At 53.1% G+C, this 26,297-nt stretch overlaps 2 protein-coding genes across 2 annotated transcripts; both read right to left on the reverse strand.

Moving 5' to 3' along the window:
- Positions 1-1,839: 1,839 nt before the first annotated feature.
- SSTR3 (somatostatin receptor 3) lies at positions 1,840-12,370 on the reverse strand. Its single transcript, XM_084609849.1, has 2 exons — positions 11,869-12,370; positions 1,840-8,449 (listed from the first exon to the last, which is right to left on the reverse strand). Exon 2 carries the CDS (start codon positions 8,410-8,412, stop codon positions 7,192-7,194), a length of 1,221 nt encoding a protein of 406 aa, XP_084465975.1. The 5' UTR covers positions 8,413-8,449; positions 11,869-12,370; the 3' UTR covers positions 1,840-7,191.
- Positions 12,371-15,800: 3,430 nt separating this feature from the next.
- Positions 15,801-26,029, reverse strand: RAC2 (Rac family small GTPase 2). Its single transcript, XM_084633303.1, has 7 exons — positions 25,816-26,029; positions 22,661-22,732; positions 20,736-20,853; positions 19,287-19,349; positions 18,260-18,419; positions 16,751-16,883; positions 15,801-16,045 (listed from the first exon to the last, which is right to left on the reverse strand). The coding sequence occupies exons 1-6, from the start codon at positions 25,848-25,850 to the stop codon at positions 16,753-16,755; spliced, it is 579 nt and encodes a 192-aa protein (XP_084489429.1). The 5' UTR covers positions 25,851-26,029; the 3' UTR covers positions 15,801-16,045; positions 16,751-16,752.
- Between the last annotated feature and the right edge of the window lie 268 nt (positions 26,030-26,297).

A 26,297-nucleotide genomic window follows, 5' to 3' on the forward strand; every position in this document is an offset into this window, starting at 1 on the left:
AAAGGGGCCTGATTGTCAGGAAGTGCTGAGCTCCTGCCTCTGACAGCCAGGCCCCTTTAAGGCAGCTCAGGTTGGGCCCCCAGAATGACTAGTCACATCTGATCATCTCAGCCCTAATTCTTACCTTGCAGGGGTGTTATGAGGCTAAATTACTTCATGTTAGTAGACCCTCCGAGGCCTGTGTTTTATGCACCCAGTGCAGTGCCATCCACAGCTCTGCCGGAGGATGAATTAAGGCTAGATGGAGCCTGAAATGACAGCGAAGGAGAGCCCCAGACTGGTCCATGTCCTAGGGAGGGCAGCTGCAGGATTTTAGGGCGCCTTTGGAAAATGTAAAGCACTGCCTGAGTCCAGGTTTGCTTCTGCTTTCGTCTGTTCTTCCTGTGCAGCAGCTCAGCGCAAACGCACTTGCTTCGTGGTGCACAGACGGTGACGTTGCACCCCTGCGTCTGCCCCATTTGCAGGGCCTTTCGCCCAGGCCCCGCCAGCAAGGAGCACATTAAAGTCACCTAAATGAGAGGGGTCTCACAGATAGCTGGAGTGCAGGGCTGGTTTGGGTTGCCATCTAAGCCGTTTGCTCAGTCCTGACTCTTCACACAGGGGTCCCATTTGCTCACATGACCCACTCTCCTCCCACTCGCCTCATGCCCAGCCCCACAGTCAGCTGCCCTGCACAATTCCACATTTTCAGAGTGGAGGAGACTGTGCCCCTCCCAGCACAGGGCGCCTCCAGGTGGGGAGACCCCACTTCTGCAGGACAGAACTACCCACCTCCCACCCTGAGGAAATATTCTGCTTGCTTTGTGTTGGCCAGCACGTGTGGTAGTGTTACCTTGGCCACCGCTAGGAACTGTCTGCAAGGGAGTAATGGGAATCTCATGGTTTGGGCCTTGCTCACCCCTACTCCTGCCCCCTCAAATCTGCCTTGACAGCTGTGCTGGGAACTGGGCAGCCCCTGATATTGCAGGGGGGGGCAGGTGTAGCGGGATAGGGGCCAATGTGAGCAAATAGCTCCCCCTGCAGGAGAAACGGGGAGCAGCACTTACAGGCATGATTAGATTTTCTCTCTGCTTCAAGCCTTGTCCACACTGGCATGTTCTGGGCCCGGTTGTGAGCAGGAAGTGCAGCTGCCTGTCTTGGCAACGCTGTAAGTCTTCTTCGCATGGGGCCCAGCCCAAATCCCACATGGTCAGTGGAAAGACTACCACTTATTGCAGTGAGTGTCGGATGAAGCCATGGTGCCCAAGCAGTTTAGCCCTGCCTACCGCAGGCCTTAAAAACATGGGTGCAGCTGTACCTATGGCCGACAACAGGCACAGAATGTGCTAGGCAAGGTGTCTTCCTGTACTACAGCCCCTTGCTCCTCACTTAACTGGAGATGCCGATATAACACCATTTGCAGGGAACAGGATGTGTTGCAAGCGTGTTTCTAAATGCCTGCCTAGGCACCATACATGAGTTAGCATGCACATATATGCTTTGAGCAGGGGGTTGAACTAGATGACCTCCTGAAGTCCCTTCCAACCCTGATATTCTATGATTCTATGATATGTTTTTACATGTATGCATCTGTGTGTATATTTTTAGGGTTGCATTTGTGTCCCACAGGGGGAGTGTATACTTATTAGATGGTACCTGTTACGCTGAGCGTGCATGTGTTTAGATGGGCGCTGCGTCTGTGTTTCTGTGCCGGGGGTTTTGTGTGTCTGGGTGTGAGATCTGTGCAAGGTGGGTGCCTTATGTTTGCATTTGCATATTTTAAGCTTGGGAAGGCAAAGAACACTAAGTTTTCATGAGCAAATATTTGCATATTTTCCCCTCGTTCAAGCAGATAAAGGGTTTCAGTTCGCTATTGCATTCCCCAGGAGATCAGGGAGCATCTAATCTGTTCACATCTCTCTGCATTTTTGTGTGTTTGGTTCTCCTGCATCAAGAACTGTTTAGAAACCACCCCCAGCCTGCAGCCTTGACCCATGCTCCAAACAATTCAGAAGCGAAGGCACATGCCATGTGCCTGCGTGGGTTTGCCATTCACCTTATCGGAGCTGCTGTTTTACCATACGGATCGTGTAAACAATGGCTTCCTGAAAATAGCTGAGAAGGATATCAAGTGCAGGCTGTGTAAGCAGCACAGCCTTGTAACGTGCCCTTCCCTCAGTGAGGCTGAACCCCTCCACGTGGCCCTTTTCATCTCTGCAAAGTTCTCTTCAACAAAGTTACAGCAGCAGGGTATGGTCGAGCAGGGAGTAGGTACAGCTCAGTGACTGTGTGGGTGCAGACTGTGGCTTAGTGGGGGTACATAGGGTGTTGTGTTGTGAGTATATTTTCAAGGTCAGTAATCAGAGCCCTGCTTTAAATACACACACGCATGCGCATGCTGGCAAGCGCACACACACATTCTTGCAGTGCCAGCAGAACGGGGTCCTTTTATTTCTAAGCACCCTGACTATGATCAAATACAAGCAGGAAAGAGGCATTGCAGGGGCTGCTGGAAGAGCTGTGGCCTCTGCTAGACTTGCAGCTCTAGTCTCTACGTGATAAGAATGAAACCCTTTGTGTGGCGGAGGGTTTGATGGCACCCTTATCTCTGTTTCTCTGCAGCCAGAATAGAAAAATCCATTTCCACGTCTGATTAGAACAAATCCCCCTGAACATGTCCAGAATTCAACTAGCTGCTGTGCATGATTTCAGCCCCTATCGTTCCCAGAGCCAGCCCAGTGCAGGGCCCAAACCAGAAGGGATGCACAGGGCCAGCCACATGAATGCAATTTGCACACGGCAGCACAAGCAGACTGCAGCTGTGAACTCAGCAGTGAGAGGAGCAGGGGCAGGTAGGGCTGTGGGACAGAACTAGCTGAAATTTTTCACTCCCCTACCCCCTCAATGAAAACCAGCCTTTTCATCAACAAGGGAAAATTCTGCAGACAATTTTTTATTTTAATTTTTTTTCTGACTTTTTGATGAAAAAAGTAAAAAAAAAAAAAAAAGGATTTGTTTTTCATTTTCTATTTGTTTTCTCCACCCCCTTCTCCCCCCCACCAATTTTGCAACTGGAAAAAAGAGGGGAAACCAGGAGGGAAAGGTAGAAAACGTGGGAGGGCGAACTTGTTTCCGTGCAAAAATTAGAACGTGTTGCAATTTTTCACGAAATAGCTTGAAAAAATAAAAATGGTTGAATATTTCCCCCCAAACATACCGTTTTTCAACCAGCTCCATGTTGGGAGACAAAGAGCGGCCTTTCCAGTGGGCACTCTGAGTCCCGTCTGCAGGGCTGAGCAGCCTAGTGTTTCTGCACCTAGGGGTTGCAGGCAAAAATGTCTTTGAGGTTTCATTCCTGATCTCTTGTAGCAGAGGGGGCTGCAGAGGTTGACCATGAGTTCCCCCTAATCCATGAATCTGGCAAAGGGTTTCTACTTCATCCTATGGCCCAGGTGGCATGCATAGTACATTGATAATATAATTGACAGCCAGGGATCCCTCCCTCCCCAAGCCAGGAGCTAGAGCAGTCATGTAGCCAGTCTAAAAGGAGATGGGAAACCTTCATGTGTCTGCTCTCCAAGTACTCTGAGCTGCCTCTCTCCTGCTGTGTCCTCTCCTGGCTGTTACACTCATTCCACTCACTGCTCAGAAATAAGCCATCAGCTGCCTCCCTTCCCAGAAGTCCAATGCTATCTTCACTACTGTCTTCCAGCAGTCCTTTTTGCTTCAGAATTACCCAGCATTGCCCTTGCTGTGATACCACCTAATAGCAGGATCAAGACATCTACCTATTTACCTCTCATAATGACAGGTTTCAGAGTAGCAGCCGTGTTAGTCTGTATTCGTGAGCTACAGCTCACTTCATAAGCTTATGCTCAAATAAATTGGTTAGTCTCTAAGGTGCCACTAGTACTCCTTTTCTATTTACTTCTATCATTGTGGAATCTAGGCCCTTTCCTCTCCAGTACCTGTTGTCTCTTATACCATGCCATAGACGGGAGCTCTGGAAGATCGTCATGGTTTGGTGGGGATCTCATGATCCCGTCTCTTCCTGGTGACCAGATGACAGCTGGAATTCTTTCCACAGTCAGAATGGCCTTTTTGGCTAGCCACTGAGATTGGCTAACTCCCTGCAATTGCTGTGGGTTTGCTCCTTAGACTGCAGACTGCATTAGAGTCCATGAGAGTGTATCTCTGCATGGATTGAGCCTCCAGAGATATAGGAGAAAGGAGGAGACATGAAGAGTCACCACAACAAGTGATTTACAAGGAAAGAGATCAGATGCTAAGGCCCTGAAATCTCACGTTGTGATATATACCTATCTTTATACGTGCACCCCTTTCCCAGCCAAGCAAAGGGAATGCATTTCACCAAAGAGAGTCTTGCAATATCTGGCACAAGGGTGGATGCTTCAGGAATCAGAAAAGGGGATTTGTGGGGATTACTCTTCACTCATGGATTGTCTGGTACCAAGACACTGGGTTCAAAGAGAAGAAACAATGGGCCTGGGGTGGGGGGAGGGTTATTACTCACAGAGAGTCCAGTGCTGGGACTGCAGGGTTAGGGGTATCAGCCCCAACCCCACCCCCAGTCACAGACAATCCAGCACCAAGACAGCTGGGTCAGTATCTGTTAACCCTCCTTGACAGCCAGTCCAGCTGGAAGACACCCACCCTAGTACACTCCTTGCCCAGCCCTGGCTGCTTTCCCTGGGCTTGGGTATCGCCACAGTGACCGACAAGTTCTCATTTAGCCACATATTGATTCTGAGTGAATTTGTTCCTCAGGAATGTGATTCCATTGTGCGGCTGATCTTACCATTCAAGCCTGCTTTCTCTGCTGTTCCCACTGCATTTTTCTACCCTGGCTTCAAATCTGTTCTGTGTTTTTGGTCTTGTGGCTGCTCCCTACGATGATACAACTAGCCCCTCACAGTCTTGCCCCCTCCCTCTCGGAGGTGCCCCTTGAACTGAAAAGTATTTCTGCCCCAGAGAGACACCGTTTACACATCCCGCAGGATCTTCCTTATCTCTTGGAGCACTTTCTCCTTTTGGCTGGTCTTTAACACACACACGCCCACACTGCCTCCAATTTCCCCAAAGCCGCCCCTGGAGGAAGGTGCCCAGAATCCTACCGAAGACTCTGGATTTAAAGTCGCTCTTACTGATTGCTGTATCTTAGCAACAGCATTTATAGAAAAGTTCAAGATATGGGGAGAGGCATTTATCAGAACCTGCAAGAATGGAGCAAGGGAGAGGGAGAGATGCTCACACATACACCCCCATATGTAGCCACCTCTCCACCACACACATGCAGATAAATCCACCTTCGTACCCATGCGCTCCCACCCCTGTACAGACACCCCACGGACACTGCCAGAGACAAATCAACCCCCTGCACCCATACAGACACCCCCACAGAGACAATCAACCCCCTGCACCTGTACAGACACCCCCACAGAGACACCCAAAGACAAATCAACCCCTGCACCTGTACAAACACCCCCACAGAGACAAAATCAGTCCTTGTACCTATACAAAAACCTCACATACACACACCCACGGAAAAAACAGTCCCGAACCCCTGTACACACACACACAAATCTGCCCACCATACAGCTATATGGGCATTACCATATTCTCAAAAATTCACACCCTCACTCCCAGTATGGTTGCCATCTTTCCAATTTTTTAAAAACCAGACACTACAGCCTCCTCCCAGTCGCTCGCTCCACTCTCCCATGGGACTCGTCTGCCACCTGCAGAGCGGGCTGGGAGGAGCTGACATGGAGCCTGCCTGCTTGCCCAATTGGGGCATGGCAGGGCAGGGGACAATCAGGGGCCCAGCAGAGTGGGGTGTCAGTCCCTGGAGCAAGAGTGAGGGGACATGGGAGGGTGGAGCGGGGCCCAGCTGAGAAGTCGGTACCTACCTCCTCTCCCCCGGAGCTGGGAGCCAGTTCTTAAGCTTCTCTCCAGTCCATCAACTGAGCTTTTCCAGCAGCAGCTGCTCTTCCCACCCACCCGGCAGCGGAGGCTGGTCAGTGCGGTAACCGGACTTTTGGTGTCCAAAACCCCCAGACACTGCACAGGTCGTCTTTTGACTGGACTTTCCAGTCAAAAGCCAGCCACCTGGCAACCCTAACTCCCACACAGCTGCCCCCCTGCCCACAGCCACCCCCGTTTTTCACACATGTGCCCTCATCCTCCCAGCACAATCATACGCACACCACACAGACTGATCCTTTGAAATTGTTCACGGGGTCCTAAATCTTTATGTCTATTCATGATAAGATGGAGGAGGGTGGTGGAAATTACAGCTTGCAGAACGCCCTGCCCCCAACCCATGGCCTCTTGGTCTTCTTCAGTCGTCCACCAGGGCACAATAACACCATGAAACCCTGGGATCTCGAGATGGGGAAGGGTGTGTCTCATACTCTGCCCCACTGTCCTAAACCAGCCCTATCAGAACAGTCTGCAGGTGGGACGTGAGAACCCTTTAAAGAACCAGGATATTCCATGCAGTTGAGACGGTATCAGATCATACAGGAGGTGGGGAGCTGTCCCCAAGAGATACTAGAGCAGCTGGGGAGGACAGTGCAGAGGGATAGCTCAGTGGTTTGAGCATTGGCCTGCTAAACCCAGGGTTGTAAGTTCAATCCTTGAGGGGGCCATTTAGGGATGGGGCAAAAATTGGGGATTGGTCCTGCTTTGAGCAGGGGGTTGGACTAGTTGACTTCCTGAGGTCCCTTCCAAGCCTGATATTTTATGATTCTATGACAGCCCTAGGGGGCAGACTTTATGTGTTTGTTGGGGGGTGGGAATTGTTCCCATGATCCTGCCCCAGAGTGTCTGGTTCCCATGGACACTGGAACAACTTGGGCAGTGACGAGGGCATTAGAGTAATTGGCAACCACTCATAATACTCTATGTGGGTTACAGGGGGATTCAGTGCTGGACTCCTCTCTGCAGCTCCCCACCCCCGTCTGCCCTTATCCGGTCCCCCTTCCGAGCCCAGCCCAGATGCTGTTGCCCCGCCCCTCCCACAGGGATTTCTGAAGTCACAGGAGGCGCTCTGCCCTTCCCGACACTCCTCGAGCTCGCCTCATCTTCAAGTGGAACCTTAGACCTTGCTGCCTCGCAGTCCGCAACCCCCCACAGATACAGACTGGAGTGTCCAGGAGACCGAGGGACAGAGCCTCCCCCTTCCGTTCTCTACAAATAACTGATGTGCAGTGCATTGGGTTTATCACAGCTCCCAGGCTCCTCCGGGAGTGGCTTCTGCTCACTGCCTCCTGCTGCTGCACTGGCCAGGGGACACTCCTGTCTGCCATTGCCATTCTGGGCAATCTTGCTGACCCCGCTCTCCTCCGCTTCCTCCTCCTCCTCTTCCGTCTTCTCTGGGGGGCGTGCCTGGCTCTGCACCTCCTGGCTCTGCACCCGGCGGGACGGCCTCAGGATGGCCCTGCGGAAACCCTGCTTGAACCGGTAGGAGAGGAAGCCGTAGATGATGGGGTTGGCACAGCTGTTGGCGTAGGGCAGCACCACGACGAGGAAGTAGACCCCGAAGAGAGACGGCTCCTCGGGCAGCGGGCAGACCACGTTGATGATGTTGAGCACGTAGAAGGGAAGCCAGCAGAGCACGAAGACGGCCACCACAGCCACCACCATGCGAGTGACCCTGCGCTCTGACCGCTTGCGCTTGGCCGAAAGGGCCCGCACCCTCCGGCCGGAAGAGCGGACCTTGACGACGATGAGCAGGTAGCAGAGGCAGATCACTAGCAGCGGCCCGAAGAAGCCCAGCGCGGCCGTGTAGATGATAAAGCCAGCTCTCCACATGGAGGCTGGCTCGGGCCACTGGATGTGGCAGGTGCTCATCCCCAGGGGGACGTTCGAGAACACCACCACCGGCAGCACCACGACTGACGACAGCACCCACACCGTGGCGCTAACGGCCTTGGCCACGCGGGCCGTCCGCCACTTTGACGATTTCCCTGGGTGCACCACGGCCAGGTAGCGGTCGACGCTCATCACAGTCAGGCAGAAGATGCTTGTGAACTGGTTTATGGCATCCACGGCCATCACCAGGCGGCACATGAAGGAGCCGAAGGGCCAATAGGAGAGAGCGTTCTGCGCAGCCAGGAAAGGCAGCCCCAGCATGAACAGCTCGTCCGCCAGCGCCAGGTTGAGGATATAGACGTTGGTCACCGATTCGCTCACCGAGTGGCACAGGACCACGTAGATGACCAGGGAGTTCCCAACCAGCCCAACCACGCAGACAATGAGGTAGACCAGAGGGATGAGGACTCCGCTGACATCCATGCCCGGGCTGGCAGCTGTGGATAGGTTCCCTGGGGTAAAACTTGCCCAGCTGGTGGAGATGTTCCCCTCCTCAGAAGCCACAGGAGTGGGGAAGGCGAAAGCAGGAGAGTCCATGGCAGAGGAAGGATGGGGTGATCTCCCACTGGGTCAGCTGGAGAGTTGGAGGCAGGAGGAGAGGAAGAAGAAAGGTATTTACACTTTAAAAGTCAGAGCCGAACAAGCCACAGATAAAACAGCAGGCATAACGACACGTGGGCACAGCCACAGGTGGGAAGGAGAGGGGGGTTCAGATGCCAGAGTCTCTGGAGCACATGGGAGAATGTCAGATGTGACCAGCTGTTTAAGAACCACCATTGGGTGATCAGGACCAGCAGGAAAATGGCCTGGTATACAGCCAAGGGACTTCCCAGGGGAAAGAGACCAAGGGAGCAATCACAGGCCTCCGTTTCCTATTGAAAATGGCTCAGGGGCTGGTGAAGTTAGTTTCAGGGGGCCTGCTTCTCATGTATGCTGAAGCCTCTTTACACTGGCCCAGGAGCATATTCCTTACGTCTGTCCTGGGGAAGAACTCCCAGGCAGGGTCCCTCATTGGAGCTGCCCCACCCAGACCTTGCCTCCACATTGCCTACGTGCTCTCTGCATCAACACTGCTGCCTGGGCAATTGGACCAGGACATTATTGTCCACCCCCACCACTGAGGCTGAGAAATCCCCTTGAAGTCCAGAGCAACTGTCAGAGGCTTGGCTTAGTGTCCTGGAAGAAGGAGAGGCAGGTTTGCATCATCCCTGCACATGAATAAGGGAGGAGATGGAGTATTTATAACATTCCCATTGGAGGCAGATGGCGTTATACATCCAGTGACCACCCGCTCTCACTCTCCCTACACCGCAGCAGCAGCTCTCAGCCTTCTCGAATCCAAGTCCCTAATGGAAGGGGCAGTCCCTGCCTTACCACTCCACAGCACCAAAATAAACTTCAAGGGCTCTTAATCTTTTGATGCCCAATTGCCCATCACATCAGGCTTTGGCATGGAAACGCTTAGAGTGAACCCTGCACAAACAGGCAGCTTGTGTGTGTGCCAGATCTCCACCGACAATGGCAGAGATTGAACATGGGACAGGAGGGACACGATTCTTTGCGGCGGGGCTGGGGCCATGTGGGAGCCGCAGCCCAGCACAGGGCAAAGTGTGGAGACACAGCCTCTTGCCCCAAGCTATGCCAGAGGCTTCTATGGTGGCATGTCTGCGATGCTCTTGGATTAGCATCTGGAAGAGCCCCTCTGAGATTTCAAATGGCAGCCCCATGCCTTTGTCACCCTTTGGTGTATTGATCCCACTGCTTGGTTAGCTCCTCAAATAGCCATATTGTAAGTGGGGAGGACTTGCATGGAAGGGGATGGATGCTTAGCCCCAGGAATAGATGGCACCTTCCCCACCCCAGTCTCACCTGAGGGTCTGGGCCGGGAGACCCCTCAATGTTTCAAAGCTTAGCCCAGCTTTTCCCTAGTAACAAGGGCTGGGAATCTCAAAGGACACGATTTCCAATCCTACCCATCTCCAGCAGTTCAGAAATTAGCTAAGAACTATTTTCCCTCATGGTATTTTTCAAACTGTACAAAACCAGGGCAGGCAAAATTTGATATTAAAAATCTAAAACATTAATCAAACTTCTGGAAGCCTCAGGCAAAGTCTGAGGTTTGGGCTGGTTCTTATCATATCGGAATGTGTTGTGATGAACCTCTCAGATACACCTCCTCTGGTCACCACCGCGCCTCCCGTGTTTCACACCTTCTACTTGTGCCCACATTCCAGCAGACACCCTCTGCCCTGATTCTCTAGCAAACACAACTAGGACATCCTTACGTTATCCTTGTTATCTGTGTTGAATGAGCTTCTGGTTTATGACAGGGATAGAGTGGAAATGCCCAGAGAGGGAGCTGAACAGTTTAGGGAAGTCTAAGGGGGGTGTAATGGGATGAAATTGAACAATGGGAAGCTCAAGTTTCCTGACAGTGAAGTCCATTGGACTGTGGAATAACTTTGCAATGGAAGCCCCATCACTTGGGCCACTTAATACGAGGCAGGCAAAGCCCTGAGAATACACTGCAAGGGGCTGCCATGCGCTGGCGGGAAAGATGGACTGAATAGAAAGCTTATCCTGCATCTTGGCAGGGGGTTAGACTAGATGATCCCTGAGGTACCTTCTAACCCTCTGGTTTTATAATTCTATGATTCAATCCTTTCCAATTTCTAACCTTTATGATTCTTTGAACTCTTCTCCAAGCTTTTCCAGAGCCTTCTCAGTGGTGTATATACATGTTCATTTTTTCAGGGGAGTGGCAGGCATGGGGGCCAGGTAGAGTGATAGAGGGTATGTCCCCACTGCACAGTAAAGCCCAGGTCTGTGGGACCTGGGCTTGTGGACGCAGTGTTTCCAACCTCACACTTGAGCATCCACCCTGCATTGTATGCCTGAGTTTACAATTGCTGGCCCCAAGTCTTACAGCTGTGCTAACATGTCCATATTGCGCTACGCAGATCTTCTGACTCAGGTCAGTGACTTGACCTGCCTCCCCACTGCACAATGACAGGGCTTGGACCTGAGTCTCAACTGGACTCAGGCTCTGACCCACCCAGGTCCTGAATGCTTGCTGACCCAAGGCAGGCTGATTTGTGTGTGGACGGAAGGGGGCTTGGGCTCAAACTTGAGTCAGAGCCCAGACTTAGTGTGCCATGTAGACATACCTAGAGAATAGGAATAGGCTGATGGCAGGAAGTAAGGAGTGTTGAAATCTAAGTCCCATAAAGAGCAGCAGGTAGAGGCAAGGGATCTCAGTGGGCGCTCTGACTGCAGGCATGGGGATCATGGGAGTATTGGTGTGGTTGGACCTCTGGGAGGGGGGTGCAGATGTGGTGGACCCAATGAGGCTGAGGAAACTATTGAGGTATAGGATCAAAAACCTGGTTACTTAGCTTATAAGCTCTTTGGGGCCAGGACTTTTTGTACTGGGGCACCTGATGGGGTCTCTAGGTACTCCAGTAATGCAAATAAACAATAACAGTGGTACGAGTGTGTTTGTGCTGAGGGGTTGGGGACCCAGGGAGGTGGGGGTTTGTGAGGTAAATGCCAATTTCTATTTTTATCTAATAAATCCAAAGTCTTTAGGAATAAGAAACCTTTTTATTCCACATTGTCAGTGGGAAATGAGGAATCAGAGGGAGAAATTGGGGGGGGAGGGGAATCACCCAAGTATAGATCAGCTTTGTAAGTGATGGGAAACCCACCTAGAATTCCCTGCAACAATGTACATAGCATCCCTCTCGAATCCTGCACCTTCTCTGTCCCTCCCACCTTGCCTTGCCCCCATTCATTCCTACTCCAGTTCATGACTCTCTCACCCCCTGCACTGGGTACAGACACCATGGCCGTCGCCAGCCCCCAGTCTGTGGGGACAGAGCAGGGCAGGGGAGGCAGCAGGTTCCATGTGGGGGGACGGCAGAACCAACTTCTGCACATGAGAGCGCCTGGAGGAGAGGGCGGAAAGAGGAGGCAGATCTGCCTGGTACTTACGCGTCAATGGAATTTACGTGTTCCTCCACGCGCAGGGAGAATGTGTGTCATATTGTTTCTTCTCCTTTAAAAACAATTTCCCAGTGAAATCTCTGTGTGGTTTGAGTCCTTGAGGGGCTGGAATTGCTTGTCACACTTCTCTCCAGAGGTGCCTGCTGCCCTCACCTCTTCTGCTGTTCCAGAGGTGGTGGGACTTTTCTGCCTTCCTCCAGCACTGCCTCATCTGGATGTTCACACTCTCCCATCTGGTCTCCAGGGCTTGCCTGCTGCAGGGACCAGACCCAGCTCCCAGCACCGCTCAGGGGAGCCAGGACTCACCTCTCCAGCTCTCCATCCACTGAAGTGGGGGCTTGGTGGACAGGGTTAGGTATATCAAGCGTGTCAGTTACTCCTGGGAATGATCCCATCAGCCAATCAGCATAGACTTGGTGGGGTGGGGGGGAGAGCGAGCATGAGAATAAGAGAGAGAGAATGAATGGTAGGGGAGGGAGAACGGGGAGAAGGAAAAGAGGGGAGTACCAGAGTGATTATGATGGAGAGAGAGAGGGAGGGAGGGAGAAAGGAAGAGGGGGAGGGAGAGAGAGAACAGGAATGAGGGGGTGGTTGTGACAGATGGTGACGGAGGGCAAGCCAGACACGGAGAAGGAATGAGGGGGAGTGGAGGAGAGTGAAAGCAGGAAAGGAGAGATGCAGAGAGCGGCTGGGTGCTGTGAGAACGCAGTGCAGGGGAGGCAGGCTGGATGGAGCAGGTGGCTGATCCCTACTCTCTAGGGGGAGTTTTTTTATAGGGCCGCAGGCGAGGTGGGGGATTACGGACGTGCAGCAGAGGAGTTCCCTGCCCCAAGGGGCTTACAGTCTAGGCAGGCACAATTGGTGCCCTCAGGGCTTCATCATGATCACAGCGCATTGGTATATGTAGGGGTCTCAGAGGGGGGCATGAACCCCAGCTTCCACTGCCACCCTTCTCCCCGCCTCTGTCCCACAAGCATCTCCAATAGGACAAGGGAGGGTGAATGGGGGAGTAGGGATCTTTCTGTCTCTACCACCTACCTATCTGAGGGCATATTCCATTTCCCTGCTGGAGCAAACAGGTGATCGGATCTCGGGCTCAGAAAGGGATTGGCTCCAAGGGGAGAAATCCAGCCCCCTCTGCAAACACGTCCCTCTGGATAAAAACAATAACCCCACATTGCCAAGCATTGTTCCTTCTGCGGGCCTCCCACTAATGGCTTCTCTTTCCCTGAATCCTTTCCTCACCTCCTTCATGAGAGTGATTTCTGTTTGTTTCCTATTCCTCTCTGGGGGCGCATCTGAGATCCTGCTGGTTGCCACTTCCCACCTTCAATATCTGAGCTCCTAGGGCCAAATTCGGACCTGATACAAATGGGCACAAGTGCAACTCCATCGACTGAACATAAAATCACAGAAATGTAGGGCTGGAGAGGACCTTGAGTTGTCGACTCAAGTCCCGTGTCCCATGTGCTGAGGTAGGGCCAAGTAAACCTAGAGCATCCCTGACAGGTATTTGTCCAACCTGTTCTTAAAAACCTCCCGTGATGGGGGATTCCACAACTGCCCTTGGAAGCCTGGTCCAGAGCCTAACTACCCTTGCAGTTAGCAAGTTTTTCCGGCTATCGAACCTAAATCTCCCTTGCTGCAGATTAAGCCCCATTACTTCTTGTCCTACCTTCAGTGGGCATAGAAAACAATTGATCACCGTCCTCTTTATAACAGCTCTTAACATAGCTGAAGACTGTTATCAGGTCCCTGCACCGCAAGTCTTCTTTTCTCAAGATTAAGCACGCCCAGTTTTTTCAACCTTTCCTCATAGGTCAGGTTTTCGAACCCTATCCTCTTTGTTGCTCTCCTCTGGACTCCCTCCCATTTGTCCACACTTTAGGAAAGAACTGGACACAGTTCCCCAGGTGAGGCCTCCCCAGTGCAGAATGGAGCAGGACAGTTACCTCCCATGTCTTACATACAACACTCCTGTTAATACACCCCAGAGTGATATTAGCCTTTTTTTGCAACTGCATCACACTGCTGGCTCATATTCAATTTGTGATCCAATAAACCCCAGATCCTTTTCTGCAGGACTACCGCCTAGCCTGTTAATTCCCATTTTGTAGTTGTGCATTTGATTTTTCCTTCCTAGGTGTAGTACTTGGCACTTGTCTTCATTGATGTTCATCTTGATTTCAGAGCAATTCTCCAATTTGTCAAGGTCATTTTGAATTCTAATCCTATCCTGCAAAGTGCTTGCAACCCCTCCCAGCTTGCTTGCAGCTTACAGTTTGGGATCCCAGTTCTGGGCTCTGCTGGAACCTTTTTGTGTCAGCTGAGCTGCAATAAAAGGACCGCAATGCTGGCTTAGGCCTGGTTTACACTTAAAATGTAGATCAACATAGCTATGGCGCTCAGGGGTGTGAAAAAGTTATTTGTTTAATTTATCGATTAGTTCCCAAACTTCCTCTGCCGACACCTCAGCCTGGGATGAGTCCTCAGATTTTAAGCCACTCTCATGATTTGTTGGGGGGAGGGGGAGGCCTGCCTGACTCATGAGTTTTGAAAGCTTGGGGTTGGTGATAGATTCTGGTGTTTACACCCCCCATACATATGCGTGTGTAGGGAACTTGAGACCAGACTCCACTGTGTTGTGCCTACCGCACCCACACCAGCTGTGACTTGGGCCCAGGCACTTCATCTCGCAGTGCAGGCATCTGCGGAGCCCACCGCCACTGAATGTTACCAGGAGTTAATGCATGAAACATAGTGCCACAGGCTGTCTCTGAGGTGCGCCTTGCCTCTGAGCTACCCCTGAAGTAACCTGAGGAACTCCCCACCACCAGGGTTTAACCCATGGAATTTTCTGTTACAGACCTTAGCTGACATTAACCTGTGAAACTCTTTGTTGCAGAGTGGAAAGCTGGTTCAATCCAGTCCCCCTGCCCTTTCCTATTACTGCCTCTGGATTTTTCTTTACCGTTTGCTTTGTCCTGAACCCTCCTCCAGCTCGTTAGACTCCTGGTAATGGGGGTGGGGAGAAGGGAAACCTGGGTGAGCCAGGATCTGCAGTGCTCGGGAGAAGTCTGCTCGGGAATCTGCCCTAACAGCCATCACGTAATGTTGCTTTCCCTATTCTTAGCAGCAGCCAAGGCTCCTGGTGCCCCTGCAGTGAATCAGTCACCCAGGTGCCGTCAGCTGCAGATTCCATCGCCCTGCTGGGGCAGCTCTCATCTGCTGGATTTCAGCAGATCGGTGGGCTATTTGCCTTGGTTGATGACTCATCCCCACCCCGCCCCCCACTTCCTGCTTACCGCTCTGTATGTCTGGCTATGTAAGTGAGTGCCAATGTATGTATAGGTGTGTGTATGGGTGTAGGCATAAGTGACGGTGTGTACAGGTCCGTTGAGGAAAGTATGTAAGCTCTGACAGACCGTATTAGCAGGCGCTCTAGAGGATCCATAAGTTCAGGTAGTCCTAGGCTCCCTTCCTGTGCCCCTCACAACAGACTTGCTAGCCTTACCTTTCCTCTGCCTTTGGGGAAGAGGCTTGCCTGGGCTCTGTCAGGCTAGGCCCTTTGGCTGATAGGTCCCTGAGGAGAGGAGACTTTCTCCCACAGAAACAGGCAGATCTGAAGGAAGGTTAGCAACAGCTAAATGCAGGCACCTACCAGCTCAGCCAGAGATAGGAGGCCACTCCCTTTCAGCTGACACTGCCTTCAGAACCCCCCGCCACCGCCACCGTCCCCAGCTTGAATCTCAGCTGCGGTGACGCCCAGCCAGTCTGACGGCTGCAGGAGGGATTCAGCTGGTTGGCTGTGGTCCCTCCGAGTGTCCAGAGATGCCACAGCCAGCATGGTGCAGCCACAGCATCAAACCCGGACAGCCAAGCTTGCAGCGAAGTGCCAGAGAAGGGACACAAGACACCAATGGCAGGAAGGTACAGTTGGTTTATTAACTCTCATTCCCTATACAGAAATTGACGGGAGGAGGGAGGGAGGTTGTGCAAAAGGACAAATGAGTGCTACAGACCCATATTGGTCCTTCTAGGCAGCAGAAACAAACAAGCACTGTGACCACCAAGCAGTACCAAGGTCCAAGACGCTGAAACCTTCAACCACTGTTACATCAGCAGAGCCTGGTGTCATGAGCGAGCTGAGGACTGGGGCTGGAATCTGTGTATGGAATAACAAGAGGAGGCAGGTTGTGACACCAGCTTGTACCCTTCCATCCTGCCTTCCCCACCTCATCCATCCCTCCCATTCCAGCCCAGCTGTGGTGTGAGGAGAGAAGAGAGCCTTTTTTCTCCCTCACCTGGCCCTGATCAGCTCTGTCTCCTGTCCCTGGCCACTCTGTGCCTCTCTCCTGCCTCCCTGGGGTCTTATGCGGAGGGTGGGGGAAGAGCAGGGGAAGCAATGTGAAGGGGGAGGAGAGGCAGCGGCTGCCTGGTAATGGACAGCTACAAAGCAGCCCCTAGTGACCAAGCAGGAAAATTGCAGGGGGAGGGGCTTTTTTGCTGTTTTCCGTATATGTCGAGTTGATTTTTAAGGGGAGGGGCTTAAGCTCCACACCCCCCACAACAGGTCGCCCCTGTCTCCAAGGAAGCACTGAGGTCCCAGATCAGAGGCAGGTTTGGGGGTCCCATTGGGGGAAGCTGGCAACAGCAGCCTCTCTTCAGGGTAGAGTCAGGAAGTTCATGAGAGTGGTGCGGCAGGAAGGGGAGTCCTGCAAGGGGTCTTCTTCAGGGCAGAGGGCTCCCCCCAGGCAGCATCAGGGTCCTTTCAAGGGAGAGAAGGGGCGAGGGGGTTATCGACAGAGACAAATCCCCTTAGTGCTGATAGACTGGGGTCTGGAGGGGAGGGGAGCCATTTTTCACCTACCCCTAGAGGAGGCTGCACCCCCGTTTTTTTGGTCTGGTGGGCTGGGGACAGAGAACTGCTCGGATCGCCTCGTCAAACACCGTTTTCAGGCCACGTTGCGTCAGTGCCGAGCACTCGAGGTATTTCACAGAATCTGCCAGGAGAGAAGACTGCACCATCACTGGGAGGAAATGGGAGTGAATCCAGGAGGTCCCCAGCCCAGCCCTGCAACTCTGAAGGGTCCTCACCCAGAAGAGACGCCATCAATGAAGAAATCTCAGGGGCCAATGTCAGCCAGAACAGATGCATCCATCTGTCTCTCTCTGTCTGTCTGCTCTGGCCCCCAACACTGCCATGGCTGAGCATCTCACAATAAATAACACATCAATCCTCACAACACCCCTGTGAGGTAGAGCAGTGCTATTACCCCCATTTCACAGTTGGGGAACTGAGGATCAGAGAGACTGACTTGGCCCTAGCCCTGCCAAACCTGCTTCACAGCCATGTGAGACAGATTTGATGGATCCCCAACCCTGGTCGGGCTGTCAAGATATGTGGCCAGGCTGGTGGAGCGGAGAGCATCCTCGCTCTGAGAGGGGAGGATGAGGTGGCTGTGTGGAGAATGGGAGGTAGGTTGGGGGCGAGTGCTTGTGATTCGTCCCTGGGGGAATGGCTGTGCTTCACTGACTAGCCCGCTCTTCTCTGAAATCCCAGCTGAAAACACCCCATTTCTCCCTACCTTGTGCCTCTGCTTCTCACCCTCTCCTCTCACCTAGCTACGTCTCGGGTTCAGGGGCTACACGAGGCAAGGAAGTGCTGTACCGTGCAGCGGAGCAGGGGAAAGAGACACACACAGATGAACAAAAAAGGATGGGGCAGAGCTACCATCTTCCCCGAGTCACTCGCACAAACGCCAGATCACGGGGACAGGAAGAGGAAGCAGCGGTTGGGTCTCTCTGAGACAAATTAAAGACCTCACTGTCCCTCCTACTTCCGGACTTGGGGAGGAGGGTTCTGCCAGCAGAGCAGCTGTGGCTTTCACAGAAAAGACTGACCAGCTAGAAGAGGCCGGGGAGGGGTAGCTGGTGGGGGATGTCTCAGCAAAAGATCCTGGCCAGAAGAGGGGCAGAAGACAGGGAGCTGAGGGGTCGGACCCCTCACAAAGAGTGTCACAAAAAGAAAAGGTTGAGGCCATGTGTTGGGATGGGGGACGGGCATTTTCCGGGGCAGGTGTACAAGGCCCACTGAAGCACGAACTATTTGTAGGTTGGCCAATCTCCCCTAGATGAAGGTGTCGCCTCTATACACAGCCTGCCCTTCCAGAGCCCCCAATACCCTGTTCTGTCACACACCCCTTGGCATTTCTTCCAGGTGCCCGGTAGCAGCTCCCGCTCAGCTTCATGGGATCCTGCCCATGTTCCCCATCCCCTGCCAAGGAAGCGCGTGCCAAACTGGTGGAGAGCTTACACACACACACCCGTTCTCTCCCCCAGCGGCCTCGGCGTATTGCCAGTAAGGCCTTCTACCTACCGATCTCCTTGGCCAGCGCAAGGCCCTGCGGGTACGTGATGGGCGACAACTTCTTCTCCTTCAACTTCTCGATCGTATCCTTGTCATCACGGAGATCCAGCTTGGTGCCCACGAGGATGATGGGGGTGCTGGGGCAGTGGTGTCGGACTTCAGGGAACCACTAGAGGGAGGTCGAGAATGGGCCGGGAGGAGAGAGAGAAAGACACACACCCACACACCAAATAAAATCCAGCTGCCACTGTTTTCTCCTACACTGTCCTGTGTGGTAGTGTGGACAACTGCAGCCAGACTCCAATCAGCTCCATGGTGGGGTCCAGAGGCAAAGCCCCTGACAAGAGAGCCCAAAGTGGGACTTCCCTCCCCCGGAGCTGAGACACCGGAGTGGCAGAAGGGAGAGAGCTATGCAACAGCCTCAGGCTTCGCCCCCCAGCTGCCTCCCTCCCCTTTAGGTGGGAGCTGAAAGTTGTGGGGAAATACACTGTTGGTTCCCACCCCGCCCCAAGCTGAATGTTGGGGGAACGTATCCCCATGCCCCAGAAACTACCCACGCATAAGAGCTGTGCTGAGCTGGTCTTGGTTGAAAGTTGCCCCCTGAACGTGCAGGCTGCAGCAGTGAAAGCTGCTGGGGCCAGGGCAGTAAAGGGGCAGGAGTGGGGGGCGGGTGCTAAGGAAGCACCCAGGTGAGAACGGGGAACAGTGTGTTACCCACTCTCATGTCCTGGAGCAGCACAGTTGGTGGGCCCTAGAATCTAGCCCGGTTTGTTCGTTAATCTCTCTTGGACAACCCAGAGGCTGTGGTAGGCCAATATTCTAGCTACTCCTGAGAGAGACACAAAGAAAAATAGCTCTCAGGATCCAGCTAATCCATCAGCTGTTACCGCCCACACTCACTGCACAAACGTTCCTTTTTCAAGGCCAGCGTCTATTTGTGCGGCTCTCGCTGGCTCCTTGAGCTGCACGTGGCGAGTTAGTGCCTACCTCGGCCCTCTGCGCACAGATACCTCCACACCAGCCATGATGCGCTTACCTTGGCGCGGACGTTTTCATAAGAGGCCGGGCTGACCAGAGAGAAGCAGATCAGGAAGACGTCCTGTAAGGACACAGCAGCATTCGAGGATTAGGCCGTGCACGTCGCATTGCGTGAGGGGGACCCCTCCCAGCACTATACTGGAGCATTCTGTCCAGCATTGGAGTGGGGGTGGGCCGGTGAAAGGGGCTGGATTGACAGCCCTGGAGACTCAAGCTCTCTTGTTATCCCCCCCCCGCAAAAGGTACCGCACCATGCACTTTCCCTCCATCCCTCCCAATCTGTGCAACTCAGTCCTGACATTTGTGAGCCGCCTGGAGGGGAGAGAAGGTTGTTCAGTCTCCTGGCGCAGCCAGCCCTTGGTAACAGCTGACGCTGTTACTGAGGGAATCTATCATTGCTAAGTGTGGCAGTGGAGCTTTTGTGATGGGGACTCCTGTCCTCCTGGGAAATGGACTGACGCCCCCTCACTCACTTCCCACAGATCATCAACCAACCATCAGATGGGGATGGTTTGGGTCTCTGCCAAGGTGGGGCCAGATTCAAACTGGTCACTATAAATGCAGGAGTGAGACCCAGTGGGTACTTGGGTACTCAGAAAAATACTTCTCTGGTGGCCCCATCACTGCAGAATTTAAGCTTTAGTTTAAAAACAACAATTCTGAGCCTATGTTTCTAGCCCTTCCAAGTTGTGAAGGAAACCTGCTGAATGTGAACTGATACAGTGTTGTCTTCCCGAATCTGCAGCCGGACTGCCTGGGGCAATGGCACTAATGTGTGTTGACTCTGAATCCCACTGATGACCATATCAACACAATTAACTAACATCATGCATCTGATGAAGTGAGCTGTAGCTCACGAAAGCTCATGCTCAAATAAATTGGTTAGTCTCTAAGGTGCCACAAGTCCTCCTTTTCTTTTTGCAAATACAGACTAACACGGCTGTTACTCTGAAACCAACAATTAACTATTTCACTCCTGATTGTTTTAGCAGCCTGTGGATGGAGCTTGAGTAAAGTACCACCATCCCCGCTTCTTAAAGGTAAGAAGCTCTGTTTCATGGACTCGGAACGCTCCAGTCTCACAATCAGGACACAAGAAGACATGAAAGTCTCCATACCTCATTTGCAAATCCCCAGAGTCATTCAAATCCTGTGAGAGACACCTTAATGCTGAATGATACCGTATGATATTTAGATGGCTCTCCAAAATATTCCCCATAATCCCTGCACCCTTTTGGACCCCCAAATGCATGCATATAAAATAATGGGGATGGGGTCTTCGGGGGCTGGTGAGCTCTGAGATAGGAGCAAATTAAGAGTGGAACTCTAGCTCCATCACAGGCCAATAGTAAGTCCGACTTCTCCAGCACAGGGAGGAGATGTTGCCAAGGGAATGTGCCCTGGATGCAATGAGTGGGGGAGCAGGGCACAGTGAGAAATGACCCACCGTCTGCGGATAGGAGAGGGGTCTTAACCGGTCATAATCCTCCTGTCCAGCTGTATCCCACAGCCCCAGGTTTACGGGCTTGCTGTCAACCATCACGTTGGCGGAATAGTTATCGAACCTGCAACGCAAAGAGAGAGAGAGAGTCGGTTCCTCAAACAAGGGAGAAGAGAGCTCAGGGGGCAGGAGGCCATGGCTACAATGCGCCTCTTCCTCATGCGCCCGGGAGGGAAAGAGACACCCCCCTGCAGAGCTCCGATGCTGCTGGCTCACCGAATGCCTGCACCCATCCCACCGCAACCTACCTCCCCATAGCCCAGCCGTCCCGAAATCCTTCCCAGCTCCAGCTTCTCCCACTGCCTTTGGGGCTCCATCCTGCCTGCGAAGTCCCAATCTCTTACTTCCCCTCAAGTTCCCCTCGCCAAGCTCTCCCCACGCCCCACTCCAGCTCTGTGCTCTCTAAGCCTTCGTCTGTACCCTTTTGTTTTAGAAGCCAGATTGCCCTCTTAACCGGATTCACGCCATCCGCCTTCTCTGTATCACACAGGACCGTGCTCCCTGCCAAACCCCCACTGGAACTGGGTCAGGACGCCATGGCTTGCACCCCTACTCGTACAAAACACGCTGTGGTATCTCTAATGCCTATAGCCAGTGAGGCTTTCCTGTCTTGGGGCAGAGCGTCCCCTGGCACCGTGCTGGGACACAGGGTCACTGGCAGCACAGAGAACAGTTGCCACCCACACAGGTGCTCCTCGTAGGTCTCCCATCCTGACCCCATTTGTTATATTTTTCCCTATGCAGAGAGCAACCACAAGCTCTCAGTCTAAAGTGAAGGAAAAAAGCAACAAGAAAGAACCAAAGTAAAGTCCCCGTGAGGGAGCACACCATGTGCATGTCTCCTCTGGAACAGGCAGCCCCAACTCAGAGAACAAAATGGCTGCCTCTCTCGGCACACAGGGCAGGGGTCCTAGATACGAACCGGTGTGGTGCACAGCAAGTAGAAGGAGTCGCACAGCTACACGCACCACACCGTTTGGCACGCAGGAGGTGACAGTATCGCAGCACAATCCGGCTGCCAAGAAGAGGCGGCTTCTCGTGGCCAAAAGCTCAGCTCAAACTGACCGTGCCAAAGGGCGAGGATTTCAGGTGCTCCCAGCCCTGTCTGCACAGTGATTTATATGCAGCTTCCCAGGACACTTTCCTTTGCTACTGTAGTATAACAGCAACACACACCTGGCTCTTCCAGGGAGCTGGAACCCCAAGGGCCAGATTCTGACACCCTTACCCCCACACACAGGGAGTAGCCCCAGTGACTTCAGTGGGACTTCTTGTGCAGTACGGTGCTATTCACTGAGAACAAGGGCACATGCCAGCGGTGGTGAAGGGAGAGAAGAACGTCAGCTTGCACCATCCCTAATCAAGAGCTGCTAGTAGCCTGTGCTTGGGGCCATCCTAAATTGCATCCCCGATTCAGTGGCCCCTAAAAGAGTTTGCAGTGGTGCAGATCTGTCCTGGCCTTGCACCTTGCTGCCTGGACACGCTCCTTGCATCCTTTACCCTGTCCCCTACAGCTAGGGTTCCCCCTGAGGCAGCACAGAATTGGCTCTGCACCAGGTATGAAGGCTCCCTGTGCCAGGGCTTATGTCTTCCTTGTGGTCCCTTTAGGTCAGGCTTCCTGGTGTAAAGGAGTCACAGGGCAATGATGAAGTGGGCCCCTTGTCCCTTTCACAGCTGGCAAAATGAAGGCTGGGACTATCCAGATGCCGGACAACCCCATAGCCTACAAATGAACAGCTTTCTGGTGTCGAGGCTTGACCCAATACTGACTTATGGGTGCAGAGAGCTGGTCCTCCCGATGGCTGTGTGTTCCTCTGCCCTCCTGCTTGCCCTCTGCCTGGCCCCCAGCCCTCCATCTGCTGGATACTCACACAGTGGGGATGTATTCGCCTGGGAAGGCATTGGTGGTGTAGCTGATGAGGAGACAGGTTTTACCCACAGCTCTGGAAGAGACAGAAAACACACCCAGGATCTGTTACTGTGATTCCTGCTGGGGGCGGAGGGGCGGGGGGGATGGATATCACGCCTTCCCTGGCCAGAAAGCCAGACATAGCAGAGGGCTGGAGGAGAAGAACAGAGAAACCAGATTCCCAGCCCTAATCACTGCACAAGCAGGGTTAGAGTGTTAGAGGGAAAGGGAAGGACAGAAGATGTTACATTGCTCTAGTGTTCTTCTAGTCTGAAAGCTGAGGCATTTTATAGACCTTACACAGGGACCGCTCAGCTGAAATGCAGCCGTACTGGGGTAGAGCACAGCAGCTGCTTTTCAGTGCACAGCAACAAAGAATTTCTGACAGGAGACGGAGGAGTATATGTGTCCGTTTGATACAGCAGTGACAACGTAGAGTAACAGAATGCAATTGCCCAGATGGCACCCCCGACAGGACAGCACCTTCTAATGCCACACTGGGACATGGCGTCAGTACGAGGGAAAGGACACCTCATGCTGTATGCGCACGGCACCATGTTGGCTTTCCTGAGGCTACCTACCAAACGTCATCGCTCGCTCCTTCCAGCTGACATGGCACTCGTGAGCTAGGCTGCCAGCAGCGAGGCTGCTCTTGGGGCTTCTGAGCAAGCAGCCAAAGCTTCCTCCCCGCTCCTCCCCTTCTCCTCTCATAGAGTCATAAGGTTTAAAGCCAGAATGGGCCATCAGATCATCTAGTCTGACTTCCTGTATAACACAGCAACTAGACACCTGCGGCTGGCCTGTGCACGCCAACTCAGACTCATAGAGCAGGACTGTTTCTTTGCTGTGTAGACTTCTGGGCTCGGCCTGGAGCACAGTGGGAGGGTCCAGAGCCCAGGGTCCAGCCTAAGGCCAGAAGTCTACACAGCAATGAAACAGCCCTGTAAGCCTGAGTCGGCTGGCACGGGCAACTACGGGTTTTTCTTTGCTGTGCAGACCTACCCTTGCAGGCCACCAGCACCACCCCTCTTTCAATGGAGCATCGTGGAGCACTAGGTGGCCAGAGCCACAACACATCCCAACCCATCCCAACCCCAGAAGAGAGTGCTAGTGTGAGAGAGACCAGGCCAAAGGGACTTCAAAGAAATGCAAAGAGAGCAGGGACTCGAACCTACGTCCCCCACAGCCTGAGTGCTCAAACCACTAGGCTATGGGATATTTGGGGGAAACCAGGCTCTCTTTGTGTCCAGAAATTCCATCCTGGACCCGAGACAGCGTTTCAATGAGTTGGTCACACAAAAAAAGGTTCCACAGAAAAGTTTCCAACCATCTCTAGTGAAGGGCAAGGGAGCCAACTGTGAAGGAAAAAAGAGATTACAGAGAGGGAAAGAAATCACAGCCAGGATAAACAGGGGAAGGATGGCCTAGTGGCTAATGGACTGGCCTTTCCCAGCTCTGACTCGCTGGGTGACCTTGGGAAAGTCATATAACCTTCCTGTGCCTCCATTTCCCCATCTGTAAAATGGAGATAACAATACTGACCTGCCTCCCAGGTGGATTGGCATCACCTTAAAGCAATGGAATTAGCAGAGTTCCTGAGGAGGGTTATAGGGTTATTGTGCTGGGGGCCGGTTATGGGGATAGAGCCGTTGAGCTGAAGGAGGGATATGGGGCTAGCAGAGCTATGGGGGAAGGTTATGGGATTATTGTGTTGGAAGGCAGTGATGGGGTCAGTGGGGAGGGATATGGAGCTAGCAGAGCTATAGGGGAGGGTTGTGAGATTATTGTGTTGGAGGGCAGTGATGGGGTCAGTGGGGAGGGATATGGGGCTAGCAGAGCTATAGGGTTTATGGGGTTAACAGTTATGGGGAGGCTCTGGGGGTGGTAGAGTTATGGGGCAGAGTACTGGCATTGTGTTGGGGGGTTAGCAGAGTTCTGGGGAGAGGTTGTGGGGCAACTGTGGGGTTAGTCCCAGGGTGTTTCCTGTGCAGGTGGTTTCAGGTACGGCTCTGTAGCCCTTAGTTTCTGGTCTTTACGGTATTTTTCTGGCAGGTACCAACATTTGTTTGGGGTTTGCCCTGTATTTCTTTGTCCCTCCCCCACCCTCTCGCCTGCCCCTGCCTCCAAGGTGGTTTCTATAATTTGATCGTTTGTTTGCAAACTTCCTCCTGGGGCCAGTTGAAAGGAGGAAGTGACTGCGGGGTGCAGGGCCTCTGTAAATGTCACTTCATATGCTACCGATAGCTGCCCCAGATAACAGCATCACCAGCTCCTAGCCTGGAAGTGGTTTAACCCTCACAGTGCCAGACACTACTCCCGCCTCGCAGATGCTCTCCTGGGCCCTGGCTGCTTGTCTCTTAGTGCCCCTGCAGGGGCAGTAGCCCACTGGGGCCCGCCTTGAGGAAGCTCCTGCTGTTGAAGGCCTTGGCCGGGCCATATCCACTGCCAGCAGGGTGCACACTGGCCAAGCAATGGATAAGCCAGGCTACGATTATGCTGTGCTCAGATGCCCAGGGTTTCATTGCCTCACATACCTAAGGCAGACGGAGGGCATGGTGTGTCTCGGGGACGAAGGGGAAAGGAACATCTCCTCCCTGCTGCGTCCATGGGAGTCCCACTCAATGATCTCCTGGACAACTCATGGAAAGAGCATAGGTTCTGAGATCCACAGAAGAGGACCCACGGCGCTATCCATGCATCACTGCCATGTGTCAGTCACCCACACCGATGGCTTGTGGCGTGGCCCAGTAGAAGGGAAACCACAATTTCCCCCACTGTATGTTAAACCTGACTCCCATTCTACCAGCAATAGCTGCAGTGAGGGAGGCACTGTAGAGGCGACACCTTCATCTAGGGGAGATTGGCCAACCTACAAATAGTTTGTGCTTCAGTGGGCCTTGTACACCTGCCCCGGAAAATGCCCGTCCCCCATCCCGACATAACGCATGACCTCTGTCGCAGGCTGCCCTCCTGCATGCCCTGCCTGGCAGAGAAAGAGAGCGAAAGCAGTTCAGAGGAAGTCAAAAGCAAAGAAGGTGAAATGTCACCAAGAAACAACCTTCCCCCTTCTCTGCCCTCCCCTCCCCCACCCCCACCAAAAAATAGAAGGGTACGTACCCATCTCCCACCACCACACACTTGATGGCCTGCATTTCTCTGGCCTCGAGGAGGAGGGCGGCTCCTGGGGCAGGAGGAGTCAGGCAGAGCTAATGCTCTCAGGTGACCAGAGGAAAGACCTGTACAAATGTAATGTCAAATCTAGCGTTGAAGGGAGCAGCAGACCGTGGGGAGGGAGGAAGTGGAAGACAGAATGTTACTTAACCCTCCCTTTCCCATCAGTCCCTCCCCTCTGGTAGTCGAGGCCACTGGCTGAAGGCGGGGCATGTGCAAGCAAGCAGTTTGAAAGACAGTTTCATGAGCCAGATGACTCAAGTAATTTCTTTTCTATGCTTCCTGTCCCCCAGCTTTGAGCAGCAGGGGGTGCTGTGCTGCCTCCAACCAGGGGTTCAATTAAGGCAAAGAAAGAGGGAACACCATTCCCGCCCCTTTGCAGAGAGCAGAGGGTGCGGTCCCCCTTTTCTTCCTGTCTTCCCCAGTGC

Source organism: Lepidochelys olivacea (assembly GCF_965140295.1).
Source record: "Lepidochelys olivacea isolate rLepOli2 genome assembly, chromosome: 1".
Taxonomy (NCBI): domain Eukaryota; kingdom Metazoa; phylum Chordata; order Testudines; family Cheloniidae; genus Lepidochelys; species Lepidochelys olivacea.